The 17,254-nt window shown below is 41.7% G+C and overlaps 1 protein-coding gene across 1 annotated transcript; it reads left to right on the top strand.

Moving 5' to 3' along the window:
- The first annotated feature begins 858 nt into the window (after positions 1-858).
- Positions 859-16,944, top strand: LOC137264991 (mucin-3A-like). Its single transcript, XM_067800328.1, has 7 exons — positions 859-908; positions 1,453-1,549; positions 1,675-2,040; positions 2,180-2,316; positions 2,450-2,659; positions 12,060-14,019; positions 16,873-16,944. The coding sequence occupies exons 1-7, from the start codon at positions 859-861 to the stop codon at positions 16,942-16,944; spliced, it is 2,892 nt and encodes a 963-aa protein (XP_067656429.1).
- The last annotated feature ends 310 nt before the right edge of the window (positions 16,945-17,254 follow it).

Below are 17,254 nucleotides of genomic sequence, written 5' to 3' on the forward strand. Positions count from 1 at the left end.
CCAGCCACCGTTCTTCAGTATAACTCACACAAAAGCAACCACAGTGCAACAATACATCCGTCAGTGAAATAACATATTATCTGTACACCTAGAAAGTGAAATAACATATCATCTATACACCTACACAGTGATATAACATATTATGCACACTTCTATACTCAAGTAACATATCATCTATACACCTACACAGTGATATAACATATTATGCACACTTCTATACTCAAGTAACATATCATCTATACACCTACACAGTGATATAACATATTATGCACACTTCTATACTCAAGTAACATATCATCTATACACCTACACAGTGATATAACATATTATGCACACTTCTACACTCAAGTAACATATCACCCATACATCCACGACATGAAATAATATATTATGCACGCATCTGCAATGAGAAATAACATATTATCCATACATTTACACAGTGAAGTGACATATTATCTTTCGTTCATACAGTCAAATATTATATATCTACATGGTGAAATAAAATATCCATACACCAACTCCATGAAATACCATATTATTTACACACCTACACCGTGATATGACATATTATCCATACGTCTACACAGTGACCCACATCTTTTGAATGACGAACATCACATGTTTATAAGAAATAATCCCCCCAAAATGAACGATATCAGATGTCCAGACAATGTCTGTGTATCCTTCCCCACTAGTATCAGCCGTCACAAACGCACCCAAAAGCGAATCAGCTGTTCGCATCAGAGCACCTGACGGTTTGGGTCACATATGAAAATCACAAATCGATAAAATATTTGTCATCTATAAGTTAAATTCGAAAATACCTTGTAAATGCCCATCATAAAATAAAAGTTCGCCATGGCTTTGGCTGTTGCGACCACTCTGAAGCTGTTCTACAAAGCGCATGCGTGATTGGAATGTTGATGTCATCTCTAATGGTATATGTTCTTGTGTCACTTTGAGTCTTTAAACACAGATCTGAAAAGGAAACAGATCAGGTTGTTTGACCAGTGTCTCATATTTCTACATGGCAAATCATTAGAAATTATTTGGTTCTCTGGGCGTTATTGAGCGATATCAGATCATTGATGTTCCCAAACCTTTTAGTTAAACCTTTTAGCCTAATGAATGGCAGTGCATATGCAATGCATTACTGCATCTGCAGTGTCTTTCATTGACTATACTGCAAGTAAACAGCCCCAGTACATTCAACAGACAACATACATCATCGCTCCATTTCTATCTCTAGTTAAGGAGACATGTCAACCAGTTAGAGGAAACAACCTGCATCGGTCCATCAGTGGCAGCTACAGGAGGCAACCTACATCAGTCCATCTCCACCATCTACAGAAGGCAACATGCATCAGCCCATCTCCGGCAGATAACATGCATCAGCCCATCTCCGGCAGATAGAGGATTCAAACTGCATTAGGCCATCTCTGGCAAATACAGGAGACAGCACAACATCAGCCAATCTTTGGCAGCTGCACAAGACAACCTGCGTCAGACCATCTCTGGCAGCTACAGGAGGCAGCCTTCATCAGACCATGTATGGTAACTGTAAGAGGCAACCTACTTCAGTTCATCTCTGGCCACTACAGGGGACAACCAACATCAGTCCATCACTGGCAGCTCGTCTACATTAGGCAACCTACATCAGTCCATCTGTTGCAGCTACCCAAGGCTACCCTCATAAGTCTATCTCTAGCAGATACAGGATGCAATCCGCATCACTTCATCTTTGGCAGTTACAAGAAGAAACCTATATCAGTCTATCTCTGGCAGACACAAGTGGCAATCTGCATCAGACATGTCTACTATCTACGAACGGTAACCTTCATCAGTCTACCTCTGACAGGCAGCTACAGAGTCCATCTCTGGAAGCTACAGGAGTCAGCCTACATCAGTCCATCTCTGACAGATGCAGATGGCGACCTTCATCAGTCCATGTCTACCATCCATAGGAGGCAACGTACATCCGTCTATCACTGGCAGCAGCAGGATACATCGATCCAAAGTCAGCCCATCTCTATCACCTTCGTGAGGCAACCTACATTAATCCATCTCTGGCAGCAACAGCAAGCAGCCTACATCAGTCCAGACAGTTAAAGGAGATAACCTATATCAGTCCATCTGTGGCAGCTAAAGGAAACAGTCTGTGCCAGTTCATCTCTGGCAGCTACAGGAGGTCACCTATATCAGTCCATCTCTGGCACCTGCTCAAGACAACATGAAACAGTCCATCCGTGGGAGCTACCAGCTGCAGGAGGCAACCTACATCAGTCCAACTCTTACCAGTTACATGAGGCAAGCTACGTCAGTCCATCTTTTACCAGCTACAGGAGACAACCTACATCAGCCCATCTCTGGCAGATACAGAAAGAAACCTACATCAGTCCATCTCTAGCAGAGACAGGCGACAACCTGCATCAGTGTCCATCTCTGGCAGATACGGGAGGAAGCCTAAATCAGTTCATCTCTGGCAGCTGCAGGAGGCAACCTACATCAGTTCAACTCTCACCAGCTACATGAGGCAAGCTACGTCAGTCCATCTCTGGCAGATACAGGAGGCAAGCTACACCAGCCCATCTCTGGTTGTTCCAGGAGGCAACCGTCGTCATCCATCTGCGCCAGCTACAAAAGACAACCTATGTCTATAGTAGCTTCCATATGGATCCATAACTGTGGTTGCACAGAAGCAGACTGTGGCAATCTTGCCGTAGCTGGTATAAAAAGTGGCAGTGGTAGCAGTGCATATGACAAAGGCAAAATGAAGAGATTTCACCTTTTGGATTAATCCATGATAGTCCGGTTTGCAGGGTCGATAAGAGATCGATAAAGGGTCAATCAAAGAAAGAAACAATGGAAATGCTGAGTTTACTAATTCCCTAATAATGTGTGGGTTTTCAGCAAAGCTGGGAGCAATAACCTACCCCATTACCACGTGTGAGTGGCCGCTAGGGCTGCCGACTGTCCCCGAGTGGAGAAGCCCTGGGGGGCGGGCACTTATTGGGGCCCCCCGTTGATCCAGACAAAGTCAAAAGAGCCGCGCGCCAAATTGTGAAAAGTGATAGCATTAACATGATGAGGAAGATCATTTCCTGGCTGGAGTGTAATACATTTTCTTCTTTTATCGCCTCCACGCTTATCAAGTCCTTGTGTGATAAATGTCGTATTTAATATTGCCTCAAGACCAGAGACACTGGGGCAATAGCTAGCTCCAACTGGAAATTATTCTCGCCAGTCTATATCACGATTAACATCTTATCGTTTCAACCGAAATTCTTTATTAATATCCGCCGAAAACGCTCATTCTGCGATGAGTTGGCATATTGAATAGAAACCTCAGGGTAGGGAGGGTGATAAAAACTGGTTGAAAACCTCGAGGGCTAAGCAAGAGTTTTATCATTTAGGAAGAGTTCCCAACGAGAAGGAGAGGCCTTTAAGACGCTATTTTCTCTTCCATTTAACTGGTTCATTTCGCGTTATCTTAATTCATTTGGGCAATAAATTGATATTTACACGCCTTCACAAAGATAAGGATTGGGACAATTTCTCCTAGCGAACCTTGTTTAGAGAGGACGTCAGATTATCTGTTTGGTGTTCCCAATCGAGTAATTTCTCCTTTCCAATTTCGTTCAAGCTTTGGTCGATTTTTTGCTTTAATTTCCCTTTCTGGATTGACGTGCTGGCGACGCAAGATTGCCCGATACACGCAAACCTCTAATTGACGTTATAACGATAATTCTCGCATAACCAATAATACTAGCCAATGCGCATCGGTAAGGATCCCAATAATTGGATAAATTGTCGGCGATTATTTTCCAGTAAACAGTGTAATTGACAACGCGACGGGCATATCGCTCTTCCCGGATGATTGACTTTTGAAATCGACAATCGACTTGGTCATTTCCTCTATCCCACAATTCCTTTTCAAACATTTTGCACACAGCCGGACGCAGCGATCGGACCGTACCATAAATCATTATTGTGTAGCTACTAAAGTTAAGTCGATCGGAAAGCAAAGGCGCTGGCATAGGGGAAATGTAGAAAGCCGAAACGAAATCTACCGGTAGAGTTGTTATTTAAAACGAACAAAGAACGTGTGCGATTGACAAGCCAGTCATTATTAATCACTGTCGAAAGATGCAAATATCTTTGACGGTCGCTAACAAATTGTAAGTGTCTTTCACAATCCGGACAAAACCGGGAAATTAATAGTGGCCTTAATTGAATTGTCTTAACAGTTAATTGATCTAGTCCCCGAAGAACACACCTTATCTCTCAATCGGCAAAGCGCTATTTTCAAATGCAGGGCTAGACCCTTTGGCAATAGCATGCAAATGGATCACTTTGAAGAGATAATTTCTATCGTTAGCTTGAACCGCCATTTTTTTATTATGCAAGGTTCCCATTTCGTTTAATCACATGTATAAATTTCTTCAAACCTAAAACTAATGAAGTCCGATGTGCAATGCAATGAAATTGAAATTCGGTGTCACCTTAAAACCGAATCATGATTCCTGACCTTGTGAAATTGTAAATTTGATCAACACTGATTGAAGGTCACACGCTATTGAAATTTGATTTTAAGTGACTGCTGGAGAAAATAAACATACAGAATATATCTTCTGTAACGAGACGACTAATGGGATCAGGTGGTCAGACTCGATGACTTGGTTGACACATGTCACCGTATCCCAGTTTCGTAGATGGATGTCCATGGTGTTGATCACTGTATTGTCTGTTTTTTACACACTTGATTATTTACAGACCACCGCCATATAGCTGGAATATTGCTGAGCGTGGCGTTAAACAATCAACCAATCAAAGGCAACAGCACTGCGAAAAATCTAGCTTTAGGATAACTGTTACAAAACCGTTAGTCATGACGTAACCGGTGTGTTGGTGCAGTTACATTTGTCCATACCTGTCACCTTGTATTTAGTAAGTGTCGGGCATTATTGGACTAAAAATACATCCCAGTTTGCTAATTGTTTACTTGAAGTATCACCTTCCGTTACACGATATCGTTCCCATCCCATCCATGCAAAACTAATTAGGCGGCGTTAAGCAATATTCATTCACTCCCTCACTCGTTTACGAATGATGGTCAGTTGGTAGCAAACTGAATCTGCGACGTTTCGATAAAGCTCTTGTAACGTTAACGTTGTCGATCAGGAATATGTATCGACACGTCGCAGATACTAAATACAAGTAGTTGTTATTCATAACCTTTGTTCAATATTAGATGTGTTCTCAGGACAAGATATGGAGTTGATGTTTCTGCTTGTAAACGGTAAAGGTTTGTTCAAGACTACACGACCATACTTCTGAAATGCCATACAAAGGCATTAAGTCTGGATTTCATAAATTATACCATAGTCAAAGATCCACAGGGTGGTGATTACAGTACCTTTGTAGAATTATCGGGAACGGAGAAAGCCCTCGTTGCCTTTTGATATCTAAACAGCTTTCATTTCTTCATAGAATCAAACTCTAATTTTTGGTATCTAACGCAGGCTTTAACCACTGGACTGTCCTGTCGTTTTCGTATGTGTTGAAAGTTTACGGCTAACAGATGACATTTGAACATGTGAAGCACACGGTTTCTTTTAACCCATCGTGGTGTAACCATTCACTAGCAGGCATTTTGTCGGGATCTTTTTCACCCTACAACATGCCAACATAGACCGTAGTTAACGATCACTGGCCGCAGACAACCAGTCTGTGTATAAGTCAGACTGCATAATAGAATGCAGTAATCGACAATGATGCCACTGAACAATTTTCCGATACACAAACTGTCAGAAAGATTAATACTACAGTATACGTTTTGAATATTGAGCAGTTATTAGGAATTTGTTTGCTTTCGTGTAGAGTATGCGTAAATCACATTCTATGTGCTCATAAATTTGTTATTGTCAAATTCAAATAAATATTCATCCAAATCTCGAAGAAAATTATCCCTCCAATTATTTCCCCTCGGCGGTGAATCAACTATCCCAGTTTTCTTGTCAAAAATATTTTCCAGACAATTTATTTATCATTTTAGTGGGTAGAGATTTATTGTTTCTTTCAGTGAAGTAATTAGAAAACGAGTTTAAATGGGTATTTAGGGTAATCGGAGCAATTTGGATCCAGGCTTTTGAAAGACTGCCGAACTACAGGTTCTGTAGCTGTAAGTGAGATGCATTTTTCTGTTTGTGATTTAGGTAAACGCTATACTTGAATAAACACATAAGAGACTGACCTAAGCATCGGTAAACATTTTTGTGCTTCAATATTCCCCTTGAACCTCCCATGGCGTGATGTCATGTTGGCGAGAGACAGCCTTTAATGGAAACCTCCATCTTTGATATTGGCAGTCAATGTATCTTTCATGTCCTATTTTTTGACAGACAAACGATGTGAAAGTGAAATACGAGATGGACAAATTCTTCCAGTAAATGGCGCTAGTATAGGTGCGCATGAATATAGGAAACAGTGAGCTTATTTGAACATGTATTTATGTTGAAGTCTAATAGTGTAGGAGATAGGAGGAATTCCGACCATCTGCACCCTAGCTGTTAGACAAAACACCCTTGACGAACACACTGTGATCAGATTGCGAGATAGGCGTTTGTTGTGTCTGTGACCATCATGTGAGAGGCAGTTGAGGTGGTGAACTTTGTGAAAAATCAACTGATGACCAGTTCATGACTAGACCATGGTACCACACCCAACACTGCCCCTACTAAGTCCACGCCATGATATATACCTTTACCTAACTTCCGCCTGGGGTAATATTTCCCCGAGACAACGGAGTACGTCATATCATTATCATTGCAATTAGTTGAACAATTTGTTAACTCCTCTTACTCTTTCTTTCTTTAATTATATGTATTTATATAGTTATATATAAACTGTGTAGTTTGTTTTGTGGATTTTAAGGATACGGAGAATGTGCTGATTTGCGAGAAGCCTGTCACGGTCGACTGGGAACACACGTAATGTACAGATGTGTTGTCTTTTACCGGCAAGACGAAGGGCCTGATAATCAATGTTAGCCCCAAGTTTAGTATGTTTCTCAATAACGTTCATATGACTTGACTATATTGCCGGTCTGCTACAGATAACCCTGGTCAATATGTGTATTGGTTCGCATTAACCAAGAAACCGACAAACTCCTTGAATCTCAGCGCATGCAATGACTTTCATATGTCTGTTTATACGGTGAATAACGCACACATTTCTCACAAACGAATTAGCATAAGTCTTGATTTCTCTATCTTACTGGTACTATATTATTCCACTGTTCCAAGTCCGCAATAAACTTCAGTAAGGCCGATGTTAACAGGTATTCAGTTATTTTACTTTCGTTTTGCATAAGTGCGCGCAGTAAGTTTTCGGGAGATATTTGATATTGTTAATGATTTTGTCATTTAAACACATCTCAAATGTCTCTCAAAACATATACATGTTATTCTGCGAGAAACAAACATATTCACTATAAGTAGACAGCCGCACCAGTGAGGTGGAAGTAACCAAACCTGGGTGAAATCTGGACCTGCTACATTTACGGTATTTGCAGTACCGAAAAAATACGAGGAAGTAAATAATGTAGTGCCTATTTTTCAGCGTTTGTGTTGGGACAGTCTGGCACGGCTACCGCTGATGGACCCACATACGCCAGATCTTCCGGGTCTGTGGTACCTTTTGTGTTTGTGAGGAAACAGTACTTGGACTGAACATGAAAACTGCAAATAAAGAAAACAATAAACAACGTTAACCGTCTTTGTGGATTTATTAACATAAAGGGATTTAAGGATGCGACACTGTTTTAATACCATGGATCTCTCCCAGAGTTCGCCGTTTGTCTTTTAAATGTGTAATTCACACCAACAGGTGTGCGGTATTCTTGCCAGGAAAGAGGAAATAATTCCAGCATTGTTCAATCCGCCAATACAGGAGCGGGAGAGAGTTTTACACAATATTCATCCACAAATGACCCTTTGACGCGATAAATGTTCGCAGAGTAACTTTAGATCGTAACACGGTGTTCTCTGACAACAAATCAACTGCTCAAGTCTCTAATTTTTGTTTCAGAGATTGATTCAATCCCATATCATCGATCACTCCTGACACAAAGTGATTGAGGGAGTTGAAGCAGCCATTACGCTCAACCAGGGACCAGTCATTCAACTAAAACGGCCGTTCAATCACAGCCGCTTTCTAAGGCAGCGCGATACTGAGTTGAGCATGTAATAAGATTGTGCCAGATGTTTCCTCGTAATGGCGGAGTTTAGCAACTCGGGGCGGTGTTGTTGTATCAGCTTACACTCATTAAACACTGTATGAAAACGTTCTGTCTGTATAAACAAATAGAGCATCGCTCCATTAGCACACGGGGCGGTCGGCACGTGGCGCGCGCGGGAGCACTGAAATTGCGAAACAGAACAGAGGCGGAATGGAAACTGGCACTGTCCCGCTCAGGCTCATGCCTCGATCAGGTTTACCAAAAAATTAACCCTTGTTGCAGAACGAAAATTAATAGAGTAGTTAGCCAACAAATTTGGCTGGGTTGAAAATTTGAATCTAGACCTTGCCCCTTCTTGTCTGTTGATTAGGAAGTCGTCTGCTTTTGTTCCAGATGCATTGTGTGTAATTAAAATCGAATGAGGCAATTCTGGCAGAACGCATGTTTAAAATTAGGTTGAGTTACATATAATTGATAGTCAGCCATTTTGATGCTTCGTCGGTAACAGCGTGCCTCGTGTTGAAGCTCCTGCCGCCATCTTGTCGTAATGGCAACTGACAGATATTGCTCCACATTATAGATGAGACAGAGCAGGGTCTAATTATCGCTGTGGAGGTATACCTTGGCTGGAGAGGTTCTGCTGACGAGAAAACACTCCAATTAACAATATGGAAATTACTTACTAATTGTACCTTTAAGAGATTTTCAAGAAACTCATTTAAGTGCAGCCAAAAGTCATTATTGTTAAGTACTCTCTCGGCAGGCCAAATCCCAGCGTCTCGTGCTTTCACTTCTGCCGTTGAAAAAAGAGAGTTGTTTCCATTTAAGCACACCTACCTGACAAAAAGCTAAATGCTTGTAGGTCGACGACTTTATGAGGGAGATCTGTAGCGTTTGGTTGATTTGAAAGAAACCCCAGTTCGAATGAAGTGTTAAGAAGGGCCTCGTGCTGGATGCTTACTCCAAGTAGGTCTTCACAGGATTGCACTGAAGGGGTGATAAGGGTGACCAAAGCCCCGACAGTTGGTTGAGGGCAAATTTGCTGAAAGTGCAGAGAGCTGTTTGAAAAATGGCGAAGCTGTATCGTTAGGATATGATGGTGATATTTTGTTGATTCCTTCTGCAACACTTTAGCTTATTTTGAGCACTGCTGAATGTTCTTTGAAGAAACGATAATTTTCATTTTGAATTACGCTCCCTTGTCGTGACAAGTTCTTGAGCTCACGTAATAGTTAAAAATATGATTTATGTTCAAATTACTTTAAGCATTTAAGGAGGTTCATTTCAAAAAGTTATTTTTCGGAATGGATCTAGAATAGACCTTTCTGGGAAACTGAGGCTTAAAAAGTCAGAATTGATTAACTGTTATTTCCAGTTTAAACATCGCCAGTTTTGAGATATTGATTACGTGTGACGAAAATAACACGTTTTTCATAATTCCGACTGCACGATATCTCACGACATTACTTTCTGCAAGTTAATTTGTTGAAACAAAAAATGTGTGAGGTAATTGTCACATAATTTCGACGCAACATGGCGGAAAGATATCGCGTATCACTGTTAACTCTCCGAAATGTTAAATAGATCTTCAGCACTGGCGGAAATGGCAAAATCGAATTTTAGGAGAGACAATAAATGTTTAAACCTTTCTAAAAAGTAAATATCTAAAACAAAACAAATGTACTAATACCGAAAAGAATAAACGATTCCAGCTTGGGTACATGTAGATCACTACTGGTACATGTAGACCACTAGTGGTACATGTAGATCACTAGTGGTACATGTAGATCACTACTGGTACATGTAGATCACTAGTTGTACACGTGAGTTCAGTATAAGTAGATGCCGATCACTAGTGGTACACGTGAGTTCAGTATATCTGCATGTAAATCACTAGTGAGATCAGTATAAGTACATGTGGTGGAGACATGCCTGCCTGCAAGAATTGACTGTAAGAAGCACGGCACACTAATGTTTCAACAACAACTCTTGACCACGATGTCCAAGAATCCAGTCAATGCACATTAGGTGCATACATTTTCCAGGAAAGACATGCATACTGAACACTGAACAAATGAAAACCAAATAGACGAAACAACAACAAACAACGTAACAAGAAGATAAACAGCAAAACAAAGATCCTCATCCTCACAACATGGAGGCAGAACGTTGTTGTTTTGTGAGGTCCCCTGAGATACTGTGTTTGTGACACTGTTCTCTGCCACAACATACAGCCTTTATCGTACGAACTTCCAAACGTCTCCCGACGATGTCGTCTCTGAGTCTCTCCACTCAGTAATGTGACCGACCCCTCTTATGTAGAAATTATATTTCACCTTACACAATTTATACACACTGTTCTACAAATATTCATCGTTGCATGTTCAGACACTGAGAAACGCCCGTCCAAATTACAAGTGATTAATTTGACCGTCAGTCTGAGAGAATAGATGGCGTTTAACACGTTCATAGACCAAGTCTCGTCCTAATCGTTAAGGTCTCGCGAGTTTCTTAAACTTCACGTGATGTGCGAAACACGAATGCAGCATGCCAACAATGTCTAATTGCAGTTAATCTTTTCAGATGAAAATGAAATTTCCTAATTCTATTTTTTTTATCTCACTAGATTAGGTTTTATCTCAGTGCAAATGATACTGTTTCATCAACTTGACACCATTGTGTATGCATGAAGCAGTTTTGATTTATGTCAGTAAAGAAGACATGATTGTTGTTTGTTGTTTTGGGGGTTTTTTTAGTTTTTTTTTTGTTATGTTTGGTTTATGCTTATTGGTTTTGATTTTGTTTAATTATTTTGTATTTTTGTTTTTAGGGGGTTTTCTTTGTGGGGAGCGGGGAGATGGGAAAATATTTATATTTAATTTTTATTCATTTATTATTTGGGGTTTTTTATGCATATATTTATTATATTTTCTATTTCTTTTAATTTTATCTAAAAACACAACATGAATATGACATACATTCTAAACTGGAATGCTTTGCTCATCGGGTAACGTTCTTCACTTGTAGACCCGCCATATTGAACAACGCCTATAACACTCTGTTGGAAGGGGAAGTCGAGTTTCGGCGGTTGAGGATAATGGCAGAAAATACCCGATAGAGATCTCGGCATTTAACGTCTCACAGACGAGACAGAACGAGAACATATCTTCTCCTTGGTATCAATAGCTTTCTTGACTCGATGGAGGCGAGATAACCTCCTACTTTGAGGCGAGTTTGTCGCCACGGAAAGAGATCGTAATGGAAAATCAGCATTTAGCATGGCAGGCGTGTCTTGGATAATTCTACTCGCCTCGATAGATCTTAACAGATCCGATAATTAGAAATTCGCATGGATGTCAATCAGCAGCTCATCAAAGGCCATAGACAACTCACCTCAACCTGTCTTTCATTTGTCAGCGTTAGTTTTAGGCCGTGTTGGTAGGTAATTTGTAACCATTTCAAACCAGACTCAACATCAATAGGTAATTACAACTTCCGCCGAGACGGTCGTCTGAGGTTTTCTTCAACATCGACCGACTCGCTATCTGTCGAAAGGAAATACGTTTCAGCAAAATTCAAAATGGCAGTCTGGTCGGAAACAGGGTGCCATCATGACGATATTCTAATGTTCCAGTTGTTTAATACTGACCGGATGCGAGAGTGTAAGATAGATAATATTATGAATGGATTTGGCAGCAGTTTCCTGTATAGGCAGCAATGTCCTACCAGCACTACTCGACGTACACTTCTACTGTTAACTCCACTACTGCTCTACGTTCACCTTTACAACCAATGCTACTACTACAACCGCTACTCTCAGCCATTACAACTGCTACCACTACTGCTCTACGTTCACCTTTACAACCAATGCTACTACTACAACCGCTACTCTCAGCCATTACAACTGCTACCACTACTGCTCTACGTTCACCTTTACAACCAATGCTACTACTACAACCGCTACTCTCAGCCATTACAACTGCTACCACTACTGCTCTACGTTCACCTTTACAACCAATGCTACTACTACAACCGCTACTCTCAGCCATTACAACTGCTACCACTACTGCTCTACGTTCACCTTTACAACCAATGCTACTACTACAACCGCTACTCTCAGCCATTACAACTGCTACCACTACTGCTCTACGTTCACCTTTACAACCAATGCTACTACTACAACCGCTACTCTCAGCCATTACAACTGCTACCACTACTGCTCTACGTTCACCTTTACAACCAATGCTGCTACTACACCCGCCTCTCTCAGCCATTACAACTGCCACCACTACTGCTCTACGTTCACCTTTACAACCAATGCTACTACTACACCCGCCACTCTCAACCATTACAACTGCTACCACTACTGCTCTACGTTCGCCTGTACAACCAATGCTACTACTACACCCGCTACTCTCAGCCATTACAACTGCTACCACTACTGCTCTACGTTCACCTTTACAACCAATGCTACTACTACACCCGCTACTCTCAGCCATTACAACTGCTACCACTACTGCTCTACGTTCACCTTTACAAAGAACGCTACTACTACAACCGCCACTCTCAGCCATTACAACTGCTACCACTACTGCTCTACGTTCACCTTTACAACCAATGCTACTACTACAGCCGCCACTCTCAGCCATTACAACTGCTACCACTACTGCTCTACGTTCACCTTTACAACCAATGCTACTACTACACCCGCCACTCTCAGCCATTACAACTGCTACCACTACTGCTCTACGTTCACCTTTACAAAGAACGCTACTACTACAACCGCCACTCTCAGCCATTACAACTGCTACCACTACTGCTCTACGTTCACCTTTACAACCAATGCTACTACTACAGCCGCCACTCTCAGCCATTACAACTGCTACCACTACTGCTCTACGTTCACCTTTACAACCAATGCTACTACTACACCCGCCACTCTCAGCCATTACAACTGCTACCACTACTGCTCTACGTTCACCTTTACAACCAATGCTACTACTACAACCGCCACTCTCAGCCATTACAACTGCTACCACTACTGCTCTACGTTCACCTTTACAACCAATGCTACTACTACACTCACCACTCTCAGCCATTACAACTGCTACCGCTACTGCTCTACGTTCACCTTTACAACCAATGCTACTACTACACCCGCCACTCTCAGCCATTACAACTGCTACCACTACTGCTCTACGTTCAAATTTACAACCAATGCTACTACTACAACCGCCGCTCTCAGCCATTACAACTGCTACCACTACTGCTCTACGTTCACCTTTACAACCAATGCTACTACTACACCCGCTACTCTCAGCCATTACAACTGCTACCACTACTGCTCTACGTTCACCTTTACAACCAATGCTACTACTACAACCGCCACTCTCAGCCATTACAACTGCTACCACTACTGCTCTACGTTCAAATTTACAACCAATGCTACTACTACAACCGCCACTCTCAGCCATTACAACTGCCACCACTACTGCTCTACGTTCACCTTTACAACCAATGCTACTACTACAACCGCTACTCTCAGCCATTACAACTGCTACCACTACTGCTCTACGTTCACCTTTACAACCAATGCTACTACTACAACCGCCACTCTCAACCATTACAACTGCTACCTCTACTGCTCTACGTTCACCTTTACAACTAATGCTACTACTACAACCGCTACTCTCAGCCATTGCAACTGCTACCACTACTGCCAATGCTACTACTACACCCGCCACTCTCAGCCATTACAACTGCTACCACTACTGCTCTACGTTCACCTTTACAACCAATGCTACTACTACAACCGCCACTCTCAACCATTACAACTGCTACCACTACTGCTTTACGTTCACCTTTGCAACCAATGCTACTACTATAACCGCCCCTCTCAGCCATTACAACTGCTACCACTACTGCTACTACACATTCACAAAGAGTACCATCACTACTCTTCTACCTTCTACCTACACCTTCACACCTACTGCTACCACTACTCTATTTACACCTGCACAACTAATACAACCACCACTTTACCTACACCTTCACAAAAACTGCTACCACTGCTATATTTACACCTTCATAACTACTGCTACCACTACTCTGTTTACACCTTCACAACTTCTACAACCACTACTCTATTTACACCTTCATACGCACTGCCACCACTACTCTTTTTACACCTCCACAACTACTACAACCACTACTCTACCCACACCTTCACAACTACTTCTACCACTACTCTATTTACACTTTCACAACTACAACCACTACTCTACCTACACTTTCACAATTTCTACAACCACTACTCTATTTACACCTTTACACGTACTGCTACCACTACTCTATTTACACCTTCACAACTACTACAACCACTAACTACTCCACCTACACCTTCACACGTACTGCCACCACTACTCTGTTTACACCTTCACAACTATTGCTGCCACTACTCTGTTTACACCTTCACAACCCTACCCTACTTATACCATCAAAACCAATGTTACCGACACCACCGACGTGCACCATGAAACCTACTGCAACGACTACAACCAGTACTCGCAGTTGTTGCCTTCGCTACCACCATTGCTCTACATTCCCCTTCACAGCTACAGCTACCACTACCATAACTACACTAAAACACACCTGCACTAGCACTACACTAAAACACTTCAACCGGAATTAGAGTATCATTACACTGCTAAAAAACATTTCAACCAACCCCACAACCAAGTTAAACTGAACACTAGAACCAGAACTACAAGGGAACTATACCAAACACTCCATTCAGCACTACCTAGCCATGACACATATATACATTGTAATTAAAACTTCAAACCAAAGAGGGGACACTACGTACACTTCTCTCGGAGGAAATGGTGAGCAACTGAACTAGCAACAGAGCGATTTTACAAGAACCACGTCAGGCAGAGTGTGGCACTGCACTAAACACCTCGTCCACCCCTACAAACGAACTATACTAAAATACAGTACTATGGTCACTTCAAGAACAACTAGAATAGGACTACAGCCATATTACAGTAACACAACACTAACTACTTCAACAGTTATTATATTATACACTCCGAGCACAACTAGAATAGCACTACTGCCATAATACAGTGGCACAACACTAATATCTTCAAGTCATACTACATTAAACACGTCATCCACAACTAGAATAGCACTACTGCCATAATACAGTGGCACAACACTAATCTCTTCAAGTATTTCTATATCATACGCTTCAGCCACAACTAGAATAGCACTACTGCCATAATACAGTGGCACAACACTAATCTCTTCAAGTCATACTACATTAAACACTAGACATCACTAAACACTCAAAGTAAAATACAGTACAGTAACTCAAATAACACTTCAACTAGATGTTCATGGCTTCAACCAAACTAACCAGAGCAACAACAGCACTGGAGCGACACTACAGCGACACTAAAGCCCCACTACAGTGACAATACAGCAACACTAAAGCCCCAACTACAGTGGCACTAAAGCCCAACTACAGTGACACTACAGCGACACTACAGTGACACTACAGCGACACTAAAGCCCCGCTACAGTGGCACTACAGAGACACTACAGTGACACTACAGTGACACTACAGTGACACTAAAGCCCCACTGGAGTGACACTTGAACCTTAAGTCTTTAACGTCTAAACCAGAAATACAAAAACACTACACTAAAAAAAAGAAATACAACAGCACTAGGGCGACACTGTAACCGTACTTCTGTGCCAAATTATCCTGAACCGTTTAACATTCTAACCGGTGCTTCAGCGGCACTGCACACGAACAGGAGTGCAGCTTAATTGCTTTATAAACTTTTGACACTTCCCTGCTTCCGTCTACATATGATATAAGCTGAGGATTATTCTCATCATTCAGGAACAAAATCAGATCCTCTCTACAATGTTAAATCACCATCCTAGCATGTTTTGTAGTCATAAAACCAGATGCGTTTATAGCACGGGCTTGGGACCAGTCTTGTCACGGGGCCCTAACGATAATATTTGAACAAGTTAAACGATTTTTTATCGTAATGTGTTTATTGAGTACAGTAATCAAACTGCAAGGTAGAGGCTATAAGTGGCTTATCTGTAATGGTTCGCTTGGCGGAGTCCCAAAACGCTTTCTGCCAAATTATGACAGGGTACATCACGAATGGCGCGCGATGCTCCCAGACAATATTTCCGCCACCGAAGAGGCGAGCTCTCAGTTAGTCAAACAATGAAGGAGAGACGTCCCAATAGGGCAGTTAGAAAATTACTTTCAGTTCGAGTGGCTCATGACTGGCAAGTAACATCTATCTTGGCAGCTATTTGCAAACTGAGCGTCAGGAAGATTCATCAGGAACCATAATCTTCTGCCAAAGAAGTGCGAATAATGATTCGTGCGACACCTCCCGCGAAATACAAGACCATTTCGAGCACCTCCGGTCGCATATAAAAATGACTGGTCCCTTGTCGTGACATCGTCACGCGACCGTCACGTGTGACCAAATTATCAAGTTTGCCCTGTGTCTCTAAGAAAATTGCGAAAAAGTCTACGTTCAAAGTGAAGTAGTGTATCATCCTATTATGGTTTAATGGAAGCAACGCAATTACAGAACGATGCTGGGAAAGCAATTGACAGAGCGCTGCGCATTGTGAACTGCAACCGCCGGAAAAACCTGAGCTAACAACCACTGATGAAGATTTAAAGGCTAATTAAATCGCTTAAGCTGAAGCCCTGTATTCAGCGGTAATACACAGCCGCCCAACGATCGTAATTTCTGACAAAAGACTCTGTAGTCGAGAATTCATTTGGGTTTAATGGCGCCTTAATTTGGTCTTTCGTTTCACGCACTTCACATTAGCCTTTTTAGAACCACGAATTTAAAGTTTCGGGGAGGCTTCATTGTTCTAATCCGTTGGTTGATGTTTTCGCTCTCCGATTCCATGTAATGACCGATGAATTGTTTTGGATTGAATATCCAGTTAAGCTGAACT

This window comes from Haliotis asinina, chromosome 15, assembly GCF_037392515.1.
Source record: "Haliotis asinina isolate JCU_RB_2024 chromosome 15, JCU_Hal_asi_v2, whole genome shotgun sequence".
Lineage (NCBI taxonomy): Eukaryota > Metazoa > Mollusca > Gastropoda > Lepetellida > Haliotidae > Haliotis > Haliotis asinina.